The sequence below is a fragment of the Diachasma alloeum genome, unplaced genomic scaffold (assembly GCF_001412515.2).
Source record: "Diachasma alloeum isolate Michigan unplaced genomic scaffold, Dall2.0 Dall_scaffold_00277, whole genome shotgun sequence".
In the NCBI taxonomy this organism is placed as follows: Eukaryota; Metazoa; Arthropoda; class Insecta; order Hymenoptera; family Braconidae; genus Diachasma; species Diachasma alloeum.
Genome location: NW_021680416.1, coordinates 1,008,944 through 1,025,820, shown reverse-complemented (window position 1 = coordinate 1,025,820; position 16,877 = coordinate 1,008,944). Strand labels below are relative to the sequence as shown.

At 35.9% G+C, this 16,877-nt stretch overlaps 1 protein-coding gene across 1 annotated transcript; it reads left to right on the top strand.

Annotated features, from left to right (window-relative positions):
- The first annotated feature begins 908 nt into the window (after positions 1-908).
- LOC107038058 (protein FAM122A) lies at positions 909-15,288 on the top strand. The gene is made up of 4 exons (XM_015256933.1): positions 909-1,585; positions 8,387-8,450; positions 10,933-11,480; positions 13,293-15,288. The coding sequence occupies exons 1-4, from the start codon at positions 1,446-1,448 to the stop codon at positions 13,507-13,509; spliced, it is 969 nt and encodes a 322-aa protein (XP_015112419.1). The 5' UTR covers positions 909-1,445; the 3' UTR covers positions 13,510-15,288.
- The last annotated feature ends 1,589 nt before the right edge of the window (positions 15,289-16,877 follow it).

The following is a 16,877-nucleotide window of genomic DNA, read 5'->3' as shown; positions in this document are numbered from 1 at the left end:
GTAGATTTCCCGTGAATTTATGGTTTTATAAAAAAACGCTCGAAAAAAATCAACAGGAAAACCTTCGTTCAATAGAATTCGTTAGGAAGTTCTATTGAACTTCCTAAAATCTAAATCGACTTTTGGTGACAGGAATTTGGTAGTCGAAATTAAGACTTAGAAATTGAGGGTCACAAGGGTCATGAGGATCAGAATAAGGGCCACAAGGGTCACTAGAGTCAGATTAAGGGTTAAAATAAGGGTCACAAGGTTCAGATAATAAGGATCATGGGGGTCATATGGGGGATGTCGAGCAGCCATGCACGAAAAAATTTAATAGAAAAACCTATCGAATTCGTTAGAAAATTTTATTGAATTTCTATCAATTTTTCTACTAGTTTTTGGCTGGTTCACTGGTCTTGTTAAACTGAATTTAGATCTGTATTTCACATTTTTGTAAGAACTTTGAAACTGTGGTATCTAATAGGGGAGGTTGAGGTAAAACGGACACTTTTTACTTTTTTTTAAATGTTAGTAAGGGGTTGAAATCTTGATAAAATTTAATAAATTTTTTTCAGTACAAAGAATAATTCTTTCCCTTTGCGACGAGCCTAAACTGAGCTCAATTAATAAATCTGTTTCTGAGTTATGAATAATTGAAAAAAAGTCCAAAGTGTCCGTTTTACCCCACCCTCCCCTATACTTTCCATCTAGTTCGCTAAATTTTCCCACAAAAATTTTCCCGTGCATGTCCCCCCAGCCTCAATTTTCCCTGCGCAGCCCCAAACCCCTGCACCCCAAGAACTGACCTCCCCGAAATTCAAATCCCGCGAATTCTGTTTTATCGATGCACCCCCCCCCCCCCCCNCAACGCCAGCGAGTGTGTATAACCATGTATAACACTGCAGTAGTGGAATGATCGTAACAGGCCGGTCTCCTAGGATCCCGCTGGGAGCCGAGCCGAGCCGAATAGAGAATAAACCTCGAAAGGTGTAGGTTGCATTTTAGTGAGAGACCACCGAATGTGCCCGGGTGGGTGTTAAAATCCAGCGGCAACGTGCCCCGCAACAACCAGCTCACCAAAGCCCCCAACAATCCCCAAGTATCTCAACAAAATAGCCCATCGTTGTGCATTAATTTCCCATTGTGCCATGAGTGTCTCTCGTTGGGGCATTTAAACGAATAAATTATTCTCATAAACACATATGTCGTGAGGGCCTGGGACATTGTCATCGAAGAGTGCCACCCAGTCTCGAGGCATTTGTTGCGACGACTGTTGACTCGTTAAACAAAAATTGTCACATTTTTCTCTCGACATTTTTCCTTCTGTTGAGATATCGAACGTCGAGTGGGACGTTAGTGCTGGGTGTTGCGAGCATACGCCTCGAGGAAGCGTTTACGGTTGGGCTTTCACAACCACCAAATGTGCCTGACTCTTGTGTTTATTTGTCGAATAAATAGTACAGATGAGTGTGAAAAAAAAATCAGTGACAGCCATGGATATTGACTGTCCAATTGTTAGTCTCAAACGTTCTAGTAGTGCTCCTATGATTAATGAAATCAGTGCCACTATGTCCGTCAGCTCACCTTCCACATCTGCGCCGAGGTATGATTGCAATTATTTATTGTTTAGTTTAGGGGTGGGTGGGGCTAAATGGACAGTTTTGAGTTGTTGTTGAGAGGTCTTAAGTCTGAAATAAATTTATCAACTGAGCTCAGCTTGGACTCGCCACAAAGAGGGAGAATTGCACTTTGGGAGGAGAAATTGGCACATTTTGTGGAGAGTCGAGTCAATTATTGATATGAAAAAAAGTCAAAAGTGTTTATGTTGTTTTTTGGGGGCTGGGGCACTGGCCTGGGAGGCGGCATGGGGTTTGCTTGGTAGATGCTCTTTTGGAGCAGAGAACTTGGTTGGATTAGGTGGATTCGGAGCGCAGTGGAGACGAATTTATTGACCACTTGCTTCAGTCCAAATCGTAGATTTTTTCGGGGTCTAGAGGGGTTGGAGGGCTCTTGGAGGCCGTGGGATGGTTGAGGGTCGGTTTAGTTGGAAGTGAGATTTGCCATTATCCGAGGGCATTGGGAGGGCGATTTGGGTGACGAGTGGTGGGATTTAATAAAGTCGTCGAGAGGTTTTTGATTTTATGGGTTTTTTGATGCTTTAGAAATCCGTATAGGGGAGAGTAGGGTAAAATGGACACTTTTGACTTTTTTTGAATGTTCATGACTTGTTGAATTGCTCATGAAATGGAATAATTTTATTCTTCAATAGAAAGAACAATGATCCCTCTTTGTGATGAGCTTAGACTGAGCGCAATTGATAAATCTGTTTCTGAGTTAGGGGAGAATGGGGTAAAATGGATACTTGTGACTTTTTTTTAAATATTCATAACTCATAAATATATCCATCAATTGAGCTCAGTCCAGGCTCGTCATAAGGGGGAAGAATTGCACTTTTTATTGAAAATAAATTACTCCATTTCATCAACAATTCAATAAGTTATTGGTATTTGAAAAAAAGTAAAAGGTGTCCATTTTACCTCAGCCTCCCCTATGAATATTTTTTAAAAAGTCAAAAGTGTCCATTTTACCCCATCCTTCCCTAGTAATTATTAGCTTAAATACTATTTAGGGGAGGTTGGATAAAACGACACTTTCGACTTTTTTTTTAATGTTAATGAGGGGTTGAAATGTCGATAAAATTCAATAATTTTTTTTTCAATACAAAGAACAATTCTTTCCCTTTGTGATGAGCCTAAACTGAGCTCAATTGATCAATTTGTTTCTGAGTTATGAATAATTTTAAAAAAGTCTAAAGTATCCGTTTTACTCTACCCTCCCCTATTTTGTTTTATTGGTTGCTACAATTTATTCTAGTGAGATATTTTATGTAGAATTGCCTCCGCTCAAATGTTCTAATTTCTTTCATTCTATTTTTCTTTTCTTTCCATCAAGAAAATCAAACAACGAAATTTAAAAAATTTGACTCGAGGAGATTTTGTAGATTTTTTTTATTGATCATTTCAATAGAATCGGCCAAAAATTAATAGACAGTTCGTCGTTTTAGTGGGAAGTGAGATTAGAGATGATCCGGGACATTGGGAGTGCGATTCAGTTGGCAAGTAGTGGACGGAGTAGTTCTAGGGGAAAATCACACACGAAAAAATTTTATAGAAAAACCCAGCGAATTCGGTAGATAATTTTGATGGATTTCTATTGAACTTTCTAGTAGTTTTTGGCCGATTCTATTGAAATGTTCAATAGAAAATATTTTATAGAAAAAGTCAATGGAATCCGATTTTTCAACACAATTTAAACTCTTTTTATTAATGTTTTAGAAATCCGTTTAGAAATTATTAGCTTAAATACAATTTATTCTTTTTTTATTGGTTGCTACAATTCATTCTAGTGAGATATTTTCAGTTGTAATACCCCGAGACCTTCAAAATTATCGGAATATTTCCCGATAGCTTCGATGGAAACAAATGCAAGTGTCAAGTTTTGCAGGCTAAAAATCCCGAGTGCGCAGCACGAGGCTGTTTGCAGGGAAGCTTGCGGGAAATATTGCGATTAATTTTGAAGGTCGAGGGGTATTCGGCGGAGAATTTTCCGGGACTGGATTTTGGCCAAGCGGAGCGCAGTATTCGAGGGCTTCTTCCAGCAAAACATCCAATTGGTTAGAAATAAATGAATAGCTACTATGCAATTATCAGATGCAATTTCCAGAAGCTAGTGTGCAATTTCCTAAAAAAAATTGATAACAAAAGTGTATCGTGACCTCGAATACTGCGCTATGATTGGCTAAACTCCAGTCCTGGAAAATTCTCTGTAGAATTGCCTCAGCTGAAATTTTCCAAGTTTTTTTCATTCTATTTTTCTTCATTTTCATCAAGAAAATCAAACAACGAACCTTAAAAAATTTGACTCGAGGAAATTCTGTAGAATATTTGTTATTGATCATTTCAAGAGGATCGGCCAGCAATTAAGGGTGCCAAGTGAATTTGGCGATGACNATGTGTTCAATGTGATGGCGACAAAAAACAATGGGGTACCGGGGTGAATAAGAGAGATATTTCAACCCGCCGTACCCATTTGATCCCATGCTTTCTCGAGGTTCGTCACGCGAAATAGAGGATTTTCCGCATTTATTTTCTCGATGTCTAGTTCCGGTTGCGGGTTTGAAATTTCGTCGGATGGATGAATACATATTTCTCCAATGATGGAGGGAAAGAAAACATTTTTTAAAAATCTTTTTTCAAATTCACTTGACACTCTTAATAGACAGTTTGTCGTTTTAGTGGGAAGTGAGATTGGAGATGCTCCGGGGGCATTGGGAGTGCGATTCAGTTGACAAGTAGTAGTATATTTCGTAACGAGTGCAAAAAAGTGTTTTTTTTGGCGAGTGGGAGGTTTATATCACGAGCCGAAAGCGAGTGATATAATCCCACGAGCTAAAAAACATTTTTTCACGAGTTACGAACAATATTTTTCATCACAATGTGGCGGAAATTGGACTTTTAGGCACGCGGAGCGTGCCGAAAAGTTCACTTTTCGTCACAGCGTGATGAAATAGAATTTAATAAAGTCGTGGTCGAGACGTTTTTGATTTGACATTTTTTTTCTGGACGGAGTGGTTCTAGGGGGAAATCACACACGAAAAAATTTAATAGAAAAACCTAGCGAATTCGGTAGATAATTTTAGTGGATTTGTATTGAACTTTCTAGTAGTTTTTGGTTTTTGGCTGCTTGAATTGAAATTTTCAATAAAAAATATTTTACAGAAAAAGTCAATAGAATCCTATTTTTCAATACAACTTATACTTTTTCTTTATTAATACTTTAGAAATCCGTTTAGAAATTATTAGCTTAAATACAATTTATTCTGTTGCGATATTTTCTGTAAAATTGCCTAAGCTCAAATGTTCTAATTTTTTTCATTCCATTATTCTCTTCTTTTCATCAAGAAAATTAAGCAAAGGAAATTTACAAGAATTACTCCACGAAATTCTACAGAAAATATCTCAATAGAGTCAGTTGTACAGAAAAATCTAACTCTATTGACTTGTCAAAAATGAATTGAAGTTCAATAGAAATTCAATAGAATTGTCTAGAAAATTTACTAAAGAGTTGGAATTAAATTTTGTTGGAATTAGAACAATAGTTGGAATTGGATTTTGGAGTGCAGTGGAGACGAATTTATTGACCACTTGCTTCACTCCAAATTTTAGGTTTTTTCGGGGTTTGGTTTGCTCTTGGATACATTGGAATGGCATTATCTTACGGGGAATTGGGCGGATGTTTGAGGGGTCGTTTTAGTGGGAGATTGGAAATGATCCGAGGGCATTGGGAGTGCGATTTGATTGACAAGTGGTGGGATTCAATAAAGTCATAGGGCAGATGTGTTTGATATTTTATGTTATTGTTTATTTCTGCGGTGAGGGGGGGGGGGATGGCAACAGACCTTTTTCGTAGCTGAGATTTTTAAAAGAAACAGTTTCGAATATTTCCCCTGAAACCAATCAAGATCGAGGAAATTCGACATTCAGCGCGATGGGAGGAAAAGACACGGACGAAAAAATTTAGTAGAAAAACCTATCGAATTCGTTAGGAAATTCTATTGAATTTCTATTGAACTGTTCATTAGTTTTTGGCCGATTCTATTGAAACGTTGCGTGTAAAAAACGTAGAAAATTTGAGTCGAGCAAATTCTATGGAATTTCTATTGAACAGTTCTATTAGTTTTTGACCGATTCTGTTAAAATGTTCAACAGAAAATATTCAGTAGAAAAAGTCAATAGAATTGAATTTTTCTGTATAGCTTATCCTATTGAGATATTTTCTATAGAATTTCCTCGGCTCAAATTTTCAGTTTTTTCGTTTGATTTTCTTGATGAGAAGAAAAGAAAAATAGAATGAAAAAAACTGAGAAAATTTGAGTCGAGCAAATTCTATAGAAAAATATGAAAAGAATAAGTTACATAGAAAAATCGAATTCTGTTGACTTTTTCTATTAAACATGTCAATAGAATCAGCCAAAAACTAATAAAAAGTTTAATAGAAATTCAATAGAATTTTCTAACGAATTCGATAGGTATTTCTATTAAATTTTTTCGTGCGTGAAGTTGGAATAATTGCAATTTACTCATCTCCATATTTTTTTTAATGGCCGTTTATCGTGGAAATGAGACTCTCAGATACGAAAAACTTACTTTAGACAATTTCTCGCAACATTCGTCGTAAAAAGAATCATTTGATATTGAAGAAACTGTCAAATTGTTAATTTTTGAATGAATGATGTGAATCGATATGCATTTTTTGCCTTTCTAAGGAAAGCAAATGAAGGAGAAATGTTGGGAATAGATGTTTTGTCGTTCATGAGATTACCAACCAATAAAAAAAATTGCATCTGACGCTTTCCTATGAAATCACTCAGTTGTGAGGTCATTCGATATTTAACGAGATGGGAGGAGAAGAGTTGGAATAATTGCAGTTTACTCATCTTGATAGTTTCGTTGAATTTTTATTTATCGTGAAAATGAGACCCGTAGATACAAAAAGGTCTCCGGCATTGAGAGTGCGATTTGGTTGGGAAGTGGTGGAATTTAATCAGTCATAGTCAAGAGTTTGGGATTTTATATTTATTTATGAAGAGAGTGGTTCTAGAAAGAAATGGCGAGATACATATTTCGTAGCTGAAGGGGGTTTTAAAAAAACAATGGTTTTGGATATTTCGTTTTGGATATTTTGAAATTTTCAGTATCAAGAAAATTCAACATTCAATGAGATGCGAGAAAAGGAGTCGGATGATTGCAACTTATTCATCTCCATATTTTTTTTAATGAGCATTTATCGTGGAAATGAGACTCTCAGATGCCAAAACTGAACTTTTGAGATTTTTTTCTAAAATCCGTCGTAAAAGGAATCATTTGATATTGAAGAAACTATCAAATTGTTACTTTTTTAGATGTTTTCTGTAGAATTTCCTCGGCTCAAATTTTCCAAGTTTTTTGTTTGATTTTCTTGATGAGAAAAAAGAAGAATAGAATGAAAAAACTTGGGAAATTTGAGCCAAGGAAATTATATAGAAAATATTTTAGCCGAATGAGTTGGATGGAAAAATTGAATTCTACTGACTTTTTGTATAGAATATTTTCCATTGAACATTTCACTATAATTGTCCAGCGAATTTGCTCGTCTATTCTGTTTAATTTTTTGTGCTTGTCGCGTTCCTACTGCAGTTGTTGATGCGTTTTTTAAGAAAACCCAGAATGCTATAGGAATGCTTTCCATTCAAGAATCTATGGGAAATATTCAAGAGAACTCTCGGAAAATGATAGAAAGTTGTGATAAATGTTATTCTTCATGATAAGTCCCGTTTAAGCTACCGATAACGATAACTTATACATCAAATCGTTGAAAGTGCCTGGAAATCTAGTGACTATTAACTGAAAAGGTCTGCATCGTTTTAAGTTTCGTTATCTTTCACCGAATGTCCAAGTGAATACGTCTGTGCCCTGTGTACAAACTACAAAAGTGAAGTCAACTTGAAGAATAATGTAAGCAACTGTATTGACCGCTTGTACCCACTGCATGAATAATCGTTGAAAGTCTGGGGATCCAATCCATTCGGTAGTTTTGAAAGGATGTGAGCATGAGCATTGAGAAAAATCTATAGTTGAAGGTATCCGCAATCGTGAATATGGAAATTAGGGATGAAGACGATTGTCTCGGGAGAAAGTACTCGTTTCCCAATGGTCTTCGCTATTTTGAGACGAAATGAACAACAGAATTTCCGATATTCATTCAAGAATTAGTTTTCAGTGTTGAAAATTATAATTGAACTACAAGCACGACAAAATTCCATAGAAAAGCCTAGCGAATGCGTTAGATAATTCTTTTGGTTTTTTATTCAACTTTCTATTAGTTTTTGGTCAATTCTATTGAAATTTTCAATAGAAAATATTTTATAGAAAAAGTCAATAGAATTCGATTTTTTGTTCAACTTATTCTGTTGAGATATTTTCTATGGAATTTACTCGAAAGAGAAATAGAATGAAAAAACCAGAAAATTTGAGCCGAGGAACATATATGTTTCCATAGAATATTTTCTATAGACCTTTTCAATAGAATCGGCTAAAAATTAATAGAAAGTCCAAGGGAAATCCAATACAATTGTCTCGCGAATTCGCTAGGTTTTTCTATAAAATTTGTTCATACGTGTAAAAATAAATGATTTATCAAAATCACCAGTAGGAAAATTTTTCTAGGCCTTTCAAATTCCAGAATATTTGCCAAGAACGAAATTTCAAAGCCACTCAACCAGTTGTGCCACTTCACCACTGAATTATAGAACAATAAGTTTTTACCTACGGAATACATCAGTAACTTATCATGTTCTTTTTTTCAGGGACGCGGTAGCAACATTCAACATATTCTCCAATACACCGAGAACGAGACGATTCAGCACAAGTGTAATTATCATTACCATTCATTATCATCAGTTCAGTAGCAAAGTGGCAAGCCGAAGAGGTCAATTTTTCATATCTTGCTGAATATCGAATCCTTTCGATAATGCAATGAATAAAGTCTTTTGATATTTCTCCCAAATCACTGAGTATTACTCAGAAAAATTTCAGTATTTGACGAGGTGCAGAAGAAGGGCTCATCATAATAAGTCCATTTTGACATTTTAGTTAATTATCTTTAAGGAGTGGGTCTAGGAGCACACACGAAAAAATTCAATCGCAAAACCTAACGAATTACTTAGACAATTCTATTGGATTTCTATTGAAGTTTCTGTTAGTTTTTGGCCGATTCTATTGAAATGTTCAGTAGAAAATATTCTATAGAAAAATCGAATTCTATCAACATTTTCTATAGAATATTTTTATTTCCTATTTTTTAAAATATTTTACATAGAATATTTTTCTTTTTCTTTTTTTTCTTTTATTTTCTCAGAATATTTTTATTTTTCTTGTTTTTTAAAAATATTTTATAGAAAAATCGACTTCAGTAGCGAAGTGGTAAAAGGGTTTAAGTCGACTTATCTCGCAGTTAAGTTTTTGAGGAATATTTCCGAATCTAAGGGAGATAGCGAAATTTTGATAATTACATTTATTGTAGCACTCAATCGGCTCTACAAAAAAGGTCATAAGAAAAATTTTGCTATCTCCCTTAGATTCCGAGATATTCATTGAAAACTGGGCAACAGTCAAAATTGACTTGTACCGTTTAACCACTTCGCTACTGAATCCTATTAACGTTTTCTATAATATATGTTCCATTGAACATTCCAACAGAATCAGCCAAAACTAATAAAAAGTTTAATAGAAATCCAAAAGAATTGGATAGCGAATTCGCTAGTTTTTTCTGTGAAGTTTTTTCATACGGGAGAAAATGTATCTATCCTTAATATTCAGCAGAATATGGAAAATGACCGGCCCTATTAATAAGTCAATAATCCATTGCTAATCATAATCAGTTGATTATTAATTACAATACCTAATCATCATAATCAATTAAGGCGAGACTACTATGAGTTTTCAAAGTCGTGGGTTATTGGAGTGAGACTTTTCATACGTTGAAGATCAATTTATAGATCTGAAAACAAATAATTAGTGCAAAAAAATTTTTTTTATTGTTCGTTTGCCCGAAAACGCTTAAAATGCCAAAAACAGTCCAGGGCCTCCAATTTTTGAGCTACGAAGGATTTTTTTTTTCAAAATTTCGGAAAAATACGTGGAATAACAATTACGAGCTAGTTTTTTTTAATTCGCCTCTTACATGGCTAAATTTCCTTTTTTGTATTTTTTTACACAAATAGTGAATTTTTTTATATGAAAAAAACTGAAATTAGCTGTGTAGGAGTCGGATTCCAAAAAAACTGGCTCATATTTGTTGCCCCACACATTTTTCCGAAAGTTTTGAGAGAAAAAATCTTCGTAGCTCAACAATTGGAGGCCCTGGATTGTTTTTAGCATTTTAAGCATTTTCGGGGAAACGAACAATAAAAAAATTTTGTTTGCACAAATTATTCTTTTTTTTATTAGTTTAAAGTATAGAACCCATATCTGGGTTATTTACACTATCGGTAACATTTATACATTTAATTTTTACATTTCTTTACCATATCGTTATTGGTTATACGCGGAGGTTACACTTGGAAAAGAATTTGTCTATAACCGAGAGAGCTTCGGAGTCAGTTGCCACCATAAACTAGAAAGTCCAGTACGGAGAGAAATATTTCAATGATCTTAGTTTAGTCGTTAGTTCTGATCTTTGGGCGTCTAGAAGAGGACATTGCCATAAGACATGATCAATGTCCTGAGATTCTGCCCCGAATTATTCGTTTTCAGATCTACATAATCGATCTTCAACGTATGAAAAGTCTCACTTCAATAACGCACGACTTTTCCCTGGTAAAACAGTCCGATTATTTCCGACTGGGTGATAAAAAATGAATCGGCGTTAATGATGTTTCTGTCTTTGCCCGTTAAATTCCGATTGGCTGGTAGGTAGAGTTTCGAGTTCAAGAAAATTATGAGAAGTAATAGGATCAAGGGTATGTGGCCGTTATCGTCCGATTACTTTCCAAAAAAGTGTTTGATAGATCTCATATTGCTAATATAACTCTTTAATATTTATTGCTCATTTAAATATTTATATGAGTAATATGAGATATATCAACCACTTTTTTGGAATGTAATCGGACGATAACGGCCACATACCCCTGTTCCCATTAATTCTCATAATTTTCTCAAACTCCAAACTCTACCTACCAACCAATCGGAATTTAACGGGCAAAGACAGAAACATCATTAACGCCGATTTATTTTTTATCACCTGGTCGGAAATAATCGGACTGTTTTACCAGGGTTAGAACTCATAGTAGTCTCCCCTTACTAAAAACACTCAATTTTTCATAATTAACCGCCTAGTTATCGTATATTACAGAGTCCAGGAAGTGCCCCAAGACTGACACCACGTGTGAATCAACTGAAGCAGGAGGAGTGTCTGGATGTTGCTGGTCGTGAGGCAGCCCACGAGAAGGAGATTCACAGTGCAATGCAGATATCCCAGTCCTGGGAGGACTTGACACTCGAAGCTGAGGGATTATCGTTCAAGGACTCTGAATCACCGACACAACAGTTGAATAAAATGGAGAGGCAGATAACGAAACGAGTGTTCGATCCACTCAATCTGAATTTACCTGTGGGTGGGGGTCCTCCATTGTGCTCGTCTCCATCGCCCACGAGGTCGCATCTGGGTCAGCGCCAGTGCTATTCACCTGGTTTGCACATGGTCAATTGGAAGACTAATTTATCACCGAGTCCAACGAGAAAGGCTTTTGCTACTAGGCGCAGTTTGAGCCCCATTGCTATTCGACCGAGTTGTCTGGGACCTGTTAAGAGGAAGTTCGAGCTTGATGACAGCAATGGGGATCAGCTGCTTCAACCTCCAGTCAAACGGACGTCTACCTTAGTTTTGTCGAGCTCACCGAGGTGAGAGGAACATTTTTTATCATTTTTGCTTCCGAGAAAGCCTTGTTTTCGACCGATTTTTCGGTTTTCTAATTTTGATTGCAAATGGTCTAGAATAATATGAAAAGTGAAGAAATTGTGTTTTTGTGTAGGGCCATGACTGAATGTATGTATCCGACAATTTTGCGCTTTTGGTTATTAATTTTTAGAAAATTTAACATAAATACGGTGAAATTTGTGGATAAAAATTTTAAATTTTGGCTCATTGTAACTATTATTGAGCTCAACTTTGGCGCGCTGTTTCAGCTCGATCGGCCCAGTAGTTCCAGGGATATAACAACTTGTTTAAGGCCCGGGTGTACTATCTGTCGAATGTTATCTGATTTTTTAAAATCTTTCGTAATCCAAAATTGTCAATTGAGTGGTACATCATGTAGAAATTCCCAAAAATTATGATAGAATGATTAAAAAAAATATAAAAAATTCTGAACTTTTTCATAGAGCGTTTTTAATTGAGATTCATAATGAGTTGAAAAACGTGGAAATTACAAATATCTGATTCGCCGTGGCAAATTATCTATTAGCTGTCTTTCTCCATGGTGGATAACAAACTAACTCCTCATGGGAAGTGACAGCTAAGTATCTCAATTTTCAAAACAGTGGTATGTAGTCATCTGCCATTTTTATGTGATAAAAGTGTGATTAAAAAATTCTCCAAAATATTACAACTTTTTTCAAAGAGCCTTTTCGGTAATAAATGTCTCTGTGCAGTGTGGGAAAAGATTTACGAAATCAGTCTTCTCCCTGCATGATATTGGATGACAGGCCCCCATTTGTCACCGTAAATCAGATACATTTTCCAATTTCTTCTTATTCAACTTATTCTGAATATAAATTAAAAATGCTCTTTGAAAAAATTAAGAATTTCTTCTACTTTTGTTTGATTATTCATTCATAATTTTTCAAAACTTCTGCATGATGCAGGACTCAATTGACAATTTCAGATGACGAAAGATGAACGAAAACATCGAGATAACGTTAGATAGTACACCCGGGCCTTAAGTGAATATTTCTAATTTCTTAAAAGAGATTATCGATTAACCAAATAATTGGCAATCTTTCTACCTAAATTATTCATTAATAAAATAGTTAAAATTTGAAAGTTTAAATTGATGATTACTTGAATAATTAAAAGTTTAAGAGTGGTGTTAACTAATTGACGGCTTCAAAATTTAACGGTAATTATGATTTATGAATATGGCTACCCCTGGGTTACAGTTGTGTGCCTGTCACACGGATTGGGAATTGCTACGGATCCATTTCGAAGCTTACTACGAATGGAATTGGTAGAAATAAAGAACAGAAAGAGGCTAATGACCCAAAAAGTAACGGTCACACGCGCTCTGTCGGATAGGCTCGAACCCCTGTTTGTTTTTTTTCAATAATTATGAAAATAATGATAATGCACACCCATGAAAAAATTCAACAGAAAACCTAGCGAATTCGCTAGAAAATTCTTCTAGAATTCTGTAGGAATTCTATGGGGTTTCTATAGGATTTCTATTGGAATTATCTGTCGATCAAAAAAAAATTGATAACATAATTACACACGAATAGTATTACTGAAAGGTAAAATAATCAGTACAATTTTCATTTTATTCTTTACGAAATATTCAATGCAAGTTAAAATTGTCCAGAAACTAATCCCCGTCCAGAAATTGACCTGTTTACCCTACATCCACACATGGTCATAATCCTCGAAAATCCAAAATAGAGCGATTTCAATTCCTCCATTCGCAAAAATGAAATTGACCGCGAAAATTGATTTTTCAGGTTGTCAAGTCCACTTTCAGGGACAATAAGCTCGGTGGGAACGCCCGAGTCGTTGTGCAGCGTCGACTCGCCAGGGTTTTCATTTCGTCCAGTTGACAGTCCATCCCCCAGTCGAGTGATAACGAACGGGGATGAGCCGATGAACGAAGGCAACGATCTGATTAAAACAACCGGTCAGATTCAGGCGAATCAGGTTGGCCAGTGCAATCACAGGTGAACTGCTTCCTTAGAGCAATAAATTATCGTTACCCCATCGATATTCAACCGAAATGAAACTTGAATTAATAGGATACTTCGTCATAGTTGTCTTTACTTAGTGCGTATTAAATCAATTAATTAATGCTGATTGCTACTTGCCCAAAGGTGCCAGAAAAACGCAGAATTTCCTTATTGTGTGTGAAGAAAATTCAATAGAAGGTCCTAGGTTGGGGTTTTGCGTGAAATTTACTTCATGAAGAATGAAATAACGAAAATGTCTTAATTTAATTTAATGAGTATTAATTCCTTTAATTTACTTTAAAAAATTGCAGTTGGCTTTTTAAACTGTTGATGTGAAATCCTTAGTTTCACATCATTCGGTTCTCATTGAAAACAGAATAATTTAAAATTAAGAAGGTGAAAATATGGAAATAGTGGATTCGTATCTTCGACAAGAACATTATGATGGCTTGATTTTTCATTGTTTTCCAAATCAAAAGATACGAATGCAGTATTTTTTATTTCACTCGGCTAACTTTGATCATTTTCGACACTTCGATCATTTTTTACAATAAAAAATAATATGCAAAAGCCCCTTTTCATTGAATTTTGGATCAGAAATGTTCGTTGGAAGCAAAATTGGAGAGAAAATCCCAATTCTCCGGGTTAAAAAATAGGATTAACAATTAATGTTTTCAATTTTCGGGTTAAAAATGAACTATTAAAATTTAAGTTAATTCCACGTCTCATCAACGAATTACTTACTTCTTAAATTTACTAAACACAATTGCAATTTTCTTTTTAAACGGTTGATGAGAAATCTTTTTATTATCACAAATGAAAACAGAATGGGAAATATTGAATACGTATTATTAACAAGATCGTCGTGACATCTTGATTTTCCACAGCAAAAAAAAAATTGGTCTAATATATTTCCCTGCGTTTATTATAATTAACCATCGAGTGGTCGCGCTATGAGCAAAGCGCAGTCCTTTTCATTTGTTTCATGACAACTGCGAAAATATCGATAATCACGAAATGCCCATTTAGGAGTTTCTCAAATAATCTGTCCTCGTGGCGTTAAATGCGGTTTTATTGTTCTGCGGTCACCAAATCTTCTGTTCTTAATTTTTCAATGAAGGGCGGTCAGAAAAAAACGCCGCTGCGCTCGTTGCGCGGCCAGAGTCGTAGTAGAAATTCGACGAGCGACGTTGCCAGCACTCGTGCTGTTCCCAGCTGGCAGATGACGAATCGTTGTGGCAACGTCGCGCTCGAAAATACGGACGGCGCAGCGCTTTACCGCGCGACCACTCGAGGGTTGAACAGAAAATGCGAAACCCCAATTTCATTGAGTTTTCGATGAGAAATATTCAAAAGAAAAAAAATTGGAGGAAAGTTCAGTATTTTTTGTGGACATCTGACTAATTTTCCAGGTTTTCTTCCAAAAATTGTTAATACAAGACATTAAGAAAATACAATAGAATCAATTTCATAGGGCCCGACGGCCTGGCGCTCTGGGTAAGGCGTTGCCTCACGGGCACAAGGTTCCGAATTCAAATCCCGGTCGGGTGGAATGGTGAGATCTAACCATTTTAAAGTCTTGATCATCATCGCAATATACTCAACCGAGTCGAAACGATCTAAAATAGGGGAGGGTCGGGCAAAATGGGACGTATTGAGATCTTTTCCAGTTGTCAATATCTTCACTTATAAATGAAGATATTCCTATCCTATTTACCAAAGATGAACGAAACGTGAAGTTGTTTTATATCGAAATATCTCGAAACTGCCTGACCGCTAATCCTTAATTCTGATTGGTCAATATGTGACACGAAGTTATTCACAAAAAAAAATACGCGGCATTTTCAAATTCTTCAGTGACAATTTCAAATTCTTCAGAGGTAAATTTTTGTTTCACGTCATATATATATGATATATATATTTCACATGTATATATATTATCGGTGAAATTAATAAATTCTGTCCTTTTATGGAGACCGATTATTTAAAAAAATTGATGATAATTAATTGAAAATAAAAAATTCTTTATAGATTCTTTTACTCTACTTCGCTATTCACTTCAATCGTTAGTCGAATTCTCTTTGATTCATTATCAATATTTATGAGGTATTCATGAGAAAATGAAATTCAATGAATTCTATTTCTTCATTTCAACAAATGAGTAGCGAGAGCGCGCGCCTAGATCTTGTTGACAATTAGAGAACATCGCGAAACGTCCCATTTTACCAGCTCTCCCCTAACAATAAAAAATAAGTTGCATAGAAAGATCACAAATTTCTTGACTTCAACTAGTTTTCAATTTTTTTTCTATCGAATATTTCTCACAGAAAATTTTATTACGATTGTGAAATTGAAATTCCTCAGTATAAATCAGCAAACTCCACAGGATTTCCTATTGATATTTTCTTCACACGATTTATTGTCTCCAGCAATTGAAAAAGATGAGGGAAAATGTTTGGAGAAATCTCCACTTTTTGCGTGAATTTTTGCAGATGTGACATTTTCATCACAATAATATATGTATAGTTATATATTTTTTAATGAGAAACTCCATTTACCTGACTGTGTTGGGAGGGTGTATAGGCGAAACTTGTTGGGGCATCCAGTCGATACAGTGGCCTCGAGGAGAATGAAAAATCATTCAACCTCGCTTTTTAAACTATTTTCCATACACCCATCGACTCTGTTTTCCACGTCCTCGGGGCCTGTACTTATAGCTAGTCTTTTTCGTTATCATTCGAATTCCCATTTCTTATTGAATGGGACGAATTGCGCGTCGCGAAACTAGGACGTAGCTTGGTTTAATTATTTAGTTCGGAACTGAGTGTTATGAGTGGCAAAAGACTGCTGTCTTTTTAGTTTAGTCGTTTTCGGTTCGATATCAGTGATTGCTTTGAAGATTCAGTCTCCTCAGATTAACTTAAGTGATCGACTTCGTTTTAGTTTTGCAATCAGATGTCTCAGATTTTCAGTTGAAAATTAAAGAACTTCTTTTAATTTGATGTAAATATACTTTAATGAATTGATTGATTTTCGAGTGGTTGATTGCGAAATTGTTCTGTTGTGTTGTTTCACGATTATTAACCCTCGGTCACTCGCCCTTACCGCCAGCCCTCATCCGTCGCACGGTTAGCGCAGCATCGCTGGGTTAAACCGAGCGCACTGTTGCCACCTTGGCGCTTACGGCTATGCGTGCATTTCAAGTGTGGCAGTGAATGTAGCAACACTGTCGCTTGAGGGGTCGACAGAAACTTGCAACCGGCCGCGCGGCGCCGCTTTCCTGTCCGTTCGACGTTTCTTTTCTGTTTCGATGTGGATACGTCTGTTTTCATTATGGGGTTGGGGGGGGGGGGGTTTTGGGGACAA

Bases quoted from the DNA above. Each gene is read 5' to 3' on its own strand.
- LOC107038058 (XM_015256933.1), top strand. From the start codon at position 1,446: ATGAGTGTGAAAAAAAAATCAGTGACAGCCATGGATATTGACTGTCCA. The intron at 1,586-8,386 runs GTATGATTGCAA...TCTTTTTTTCAG, and splicing joins CCTTCCACATCTGCGCCGAG to GGACGCGGTAGCAACATTCA. The intron at 8,451-10,932 runs GTAATTATCATT...CGTATATTACAG, and splicing joins CGAGACGATTCAGCACAAGT to AGTCCAGGAAGTGCCCCAAG.